General features: G+C 37.0%; 1 protein-coding gene across 1 annotated transcript; it reads right to left on the bottom strand.

Moving 5' to 3' along the window:
• Positions 1-278: 278 nt before the first annotated feature.
• Positions 279-3,524, bottom strand: LOC105039138 (protein NRT1/ PTR FAMILY 5.8). Its single transcript, XM_010915157.4, has 4 exons — positions 3,050-3,524; positions 2,715-2,932; positions 1,303-1,775; positions 279-1,204 (listed from the first exon to the last, which is right to left on the bottom strand). Exons 1-4 carry the CDS (start codon positions 3,102-3,104, stop codon positions 385-387), a joined length of 1,566 nt encoding a protein of 521 aa, XP_010913459.1. The 5' UTR covers positions 3,105-3,524; the 3' UTR covers positions 279-384.
• Positions 3,525-4,939: the final 1,415 nt, after the last annotated feature.

Below are 4,939 nucleotides of genomic sequence, written 5' to 3'. Positions count from 1 at the left end.
CCATCAAATGGAAATTTGTAGTGCAAGAAACACAAAGATACAAGTGACCCATGCATTAATAATTTTGTATATAAGTTTTTTTATTAAAAAAATTGGCTTGAATTTTGCAACATCTTTGAAAGTATGCACCATGAGATTCTATTATAATCCTCCTTTTGCAACAATTTTAAGTAAGAGCGAACCCAAGAATATTAACCAAGCATACAGCAAAAACTCTTGCTCCGCACTGTTTCAGCTAACTCTACAAATTTGTTCAACGCCAACTCAGGGAACGATAATAAGTTGTGAAACATCTTGCATAAGCATTAGAACCCTGCGGTATCTACATTCGCTGGTCTGTACAAATTTGTTCAACACTTCAGGTTAAGGAAGGGGAATACTTGATCATTTGGCAGAAGCATCATTGTAATATCTACATAAGTTTACAAAAATAAGAAAGCTAATGGAGCTTAGCAGAGCCAGAGACCAATAATAGTTGTCGAGTCGAGATTCCCTTGCATCATCAGAGAACCAGCCATGGTTTTTCCCTTTTGCACTGGTTGTCAGCTCCACAACTGAGATCAACAGAGCCCCAAGAAAGCTGCCCACACCAAAAACACTGAGGTAAAGTGCTATGCCAATAGTTCTCATAGCGGCAGGTACTTGCGTGTAAAAGAACTCTTGCATTCCCACAACTGTGAAAACATCAGAGATTCCCAGGAGAATGTATTGAGGTAGCAACCAAAAAATGCTCAGTTGTGTGTTTGGTGCTTGTGATTCAACTGATCCTTCCTTTATAATAATCTTCAGCCTCTTGGATTCGACAAGCGCTGCCACAACCATGCCGACGATCGAAAAGCACATGCCGATCCCAATCCTTTGAAGCACGGTAATCCCCTTCTCATCACGAGTGAATATACGCAGGAAGGGGATTATGAGCTTATCATAGAGAGGCATTAGCAGTATTATTGAGATAGTGATGGAACTTTGAAGCATTGCTGGAGGGATCACAAATTTTCCAATGTTGTGCTTCATCACCATGCCTTGTTTTGTAAAGAAAGTTGCTGGCTGTTGGAAGATGACTGCAAACATGAGGAGCATTGTCCAAATGGGCAGAAGCCTCAAAATTGTTTGAGTGACAGAAGGAGGTTCATCCACAGTGGCAAAGTTTGTTTCCAAAGATCTTGAACAATTGAAGTCATCTTTGAGGGGTTGCTCTTGTAACCTACATTCAAAACAAGCACAAGAACACTAGACTAATGACACCAACAAGTCATAAGATGCTTGTTAGCCATATATTTTTTTCTGATTCAAAGAACTTACTCAAGTTCTGCAACATCATCTTCTCTTGGTGGTAAGTGGAGTTTCTGGTTCCTAATATTTTTCGCAGCAGCCTTCAGAGATTGAACAATGCTCTCTTCACGTTGCTTGTGAACATAAAAACGAGCGCCGCATAAGAAGCATGCCACTGACATTGCCATGGCACCAGTGGGGATGGCGAACCCCAAAACCCAACCAAGTGTGTCTTGAATGTAAGACATGATAGAATTTCCCAGGAGGCTTCCACTGCATATGCCAAAGTACCACCATTGGAAGAACAGACTCTTCTTGTTTGTTTTGTCTTCCTCTTTGCTGCGAGGCAAATCGTCGTCGATCTCCAGCTGATCTGCTCCAAAAGCTTGCAATGATGGGTTGTATCCACCTTGTCCTATTGAAATCAAGTAGAGCGGAATAAACAAGGATGAGGTTGGCATCCATGCACATAGTAATGCCCATAAGGTCAATCCTACCAAGCCCTGCCAAGAGGAATAAGTATATGAAGTTATAGAAAGAAATGATTACAAAGAACAGAAATGATCCAAGAACTCCAAGAAAGCTCAAGTTAGTCTTTGTAAATATATATTATTAAAAAAATCATTAGTGATTTCTCTCACTGTTTTTTGAATGTCGATACTTCCAAGCCTAATAGCTTATCCATGGTGACAAGAAGGTTAAATATTGCAATTAATGTCGGATAGCTGATACTTAATTCCTCAAAATTGTCACACATGAGTGAAAGTCTAAAAACATTATACTGGCTCCTCTTTCCAGCCTCTTTCTGTGTCATTTGAACATTAAAATCGAAAAATAGGCAGGGATTTTATAGATAAGCATAATCGGTAAAACTCAAAACATTTTGCCTTCAATTGATTAGAGCACAACCACTGACAGCAATTGGCAACAATCAAATTTCCTAACAGTTGACATGATTGATTCAGAGCACACTCAACTCTTTTTTTGTTTTTTGGTAGAAATCAACTCTTTTTCAAGATGGTTATCAGAAAGTGCTGAAAGCTAAGCTACTTGTAGCCTATGATACAAACATTTCAAATTGGTTGAAATCTTTTAATTGTTGAGCATCATAGTCAGCAGAAAAGAAAGAAAAGACTGAAAAATCTCTGCATAGTTTGCTTCAACATCTTAATGGCATGAAGGCCTTGGATCTAAAATGGAGATATCTGGAGATAAATTCACACAGAGCATATATCTACTTAGTGCAGAGTATGATTCGCTATTTAATATTGAGAAAATCAATATTATAGTTGCCAGTGGCACAGCCTAAAGCATCAATAGAACAACAGTCATTGCTACATGAACCAAACAATTAAAGAACAATATCAATTAATAGGTGACTCCTCGACTACTACACCCCTTCACACAACTAGTTCTGTACAGCTTTCGATGGAGAAACTTACCATGACATAGAGAAAGGAAGATACCATGATGGTCGAGCATCGATCCCAGTAAGAATCGGCAAGGATTGCACTTACGAGGGGAAGCATTGAGGTGAGTCCAACCCAAGTACTAATACTTTTCGCAGCAGAGGATGTGCTCATATTCACCACATCAATAAGATAAGTCACCAAGTTGGAAGCCACTCCCTTGTATGCAAATCTCTCCACACCGGCCACCACTGTACTTGATACAATCCTACTTCAAATTAAATTCACACCTCTTCGGCATGCAGTCATAATTCCAACCAAAAAAAAAAAGGAAACACCAGCAACAGATGTTATCAAAAAGATATTACCTATAATGAGAACGCATGACTTGCCGAGCCCTGTTGACCTCTTCTCCAAAGCCATGAAAGAAGGATATATGGAGGGGAGATCTTGCAAATGAAGACTTCCACTTATCGCCAAGGTTAGAGTTAGAGACCATTCAGCTTCATTATTCCTCAGTTTTATGGACAGAGAAGGAAACCAACACTTTCTATATACCAATGCAGTACGAGATGCTTTTGCTTAACCTCCTTATTCACCAGCATTATGCTGCTTGCTGATAGTTTATTGCTCTTAGTGGTCTTTGATAGGCTCCTACACGCATTGTTAAAGGAGGCTAGAATAAGATTTATGTGACCTCTAAAGACTAAGTATCGGAGAGGATCAACTAAAGATAGGGCCAAAGTTCTGGCTTTATGGGTGGTGGCATCCCCACGGCGGAGAGGGAGAGGAACGTGACCGGTGTCACACCGAAAGGAAGGGAAAAACGGACACGTCCCTGGGCTTTTTCCTACGCTATCCACCTCTGCCTCCAGTTCCCGTCCGTTATATCGTCGAGGGCGATCAAACGATTCTCGAGACATGTGCCACTTCTCTTGCAGGATAGGTGGGACGAGATTCTCTCGTAATAAAAATTATTAAATGGATCGTATCCATCCCGGACATAGGATAAATTGATCGAGGCTGACAAAATAGGATCTACTATCAATCCGATTTATGTTTCATCCGTCGTAAATATATTTAAATTTAAATCAAATAGATTTAAACCATAAATAAATTGATTTATTTAATATTTTATTTAAATTTTAAATATATAATCTATTTAATTTATTTAATATTCAGATTGGATTGAATTAAATAACCTGTTAAATTTATTGAACCTATTTAACTCATTTAAAATCTATTTGATATATTTAAAACATTCTTCATCAATTTCTAATCCATTTAATCCGATCAGTTTAACCTAATTTGATCTGTTTAATAAACGAATTAAGTGGATTGGATTAGATTACCTATTCAATAAATATATTAGGTTTAGATCTCAATATTTGATATATTTATTAAACAGGTCGGATTTGAATTAATAATTTTCTGATCCGATCCGCATGAATCCTACCCATATCCAACTTGATCCAATTGCCACCCTTAAAATTAATCCTAGCAAATTATAATTACATATAAAAAGAAAAAAAATAGTCGCAATATTTTTTTACAATGCAAGAATGTCGGTTCTAATCTTTTCAATTTTATTTTATTTTGAAAAAAATTTGATTTACCTGATTGAGGTACCTTTTATTCAAAATATTTAATAGTTGCAATATTTTGCTCCTTGATGTGTAAACAAGAAAGACTTTCAAAAGAATACTCTTGATGTGATAATATACTTCCTTTGGAACTATTTTTGAAGTTTTGAAGAATCTAATCAATACGAAAATATAGAACATGACTTGGTTATTATTGTTGGTGCTAATGCTGCTGTCATTATTTATTATACTTAATATTAATGTTCTGATGTTATATATAGCCTAATATTCCTAGAAAATACACTATGGAGTAAATAATGACAGAAACTAATGGAGAATATTGATTTTGAATTTTCTTTGTAACAAGCAATTGCATCACTGATCTATTTGAAGAAGGTTATATATTGTTGGGTGGATGTCTGGTTAGGACATCATCTCTCAAGATTTTTTCGGTACCATGCGATGCAGCAGGAAGAAAGAAGAAATAAAACAAAAAACAATCAAAATACGTGGATCAGTCATAAAAGAATTCGTCTCCACCGAACATGCAAACTTCACTATGAAAAAAAAAATTTACAAGAAGAGACCTTATCCTCAACCCTTGTACACCCAATTCTCTCTCACTAGAAGTTCTCCTCACAAAAACTCTCCCTCTTGAAAACCCCCTGAACCCCT

The sequence above is a fragment of the Elaeis guineensis genome, chromosome 1 (assembly GCF_000442705.2).
Source record: "Elaeis guineensis isolate ETL-2024a chromosome 1, EG11, whole genome shotgun sequence".
NCBI classification, from domain to species: domain Eukaryota; kingdom Viridiplantae; phylum Streptophyta; class Magnoliopsida; order Arecales; family Arecaceae; genus Elaeis; species Elaeis guineensis.
Note: the sequence above shows the minus strand (reverse complement) of the source record. Positions and strands in the feature narration are given on the sequence as shown.

Bases quoted from the DNA above. Each gene is read 5' to 3' on its own strand.
- LOC105039138 (XM_010915157.4), bottom strand. From the start codon at position 3,104: ATGGCTTTGGAGAAGAGGTCAACAGGGCTCGGCAAGTCATGCGTTCTC. The intron at 1,776-2,714 runs GTAAGTTTCTCC...TCCTCTTGGCAG, and splicing joins CTTCCTTTCTCTATGTCATG to GGCTTGGTAGGATTGACCTT. The intron at 1,205-1,302 runs GTAAGTTCTTTG...TTTTGAATGTAG, and splicing joins GATGATGTTGCAGAACTTGA to GTTACAAGAGCAACCCCTCA.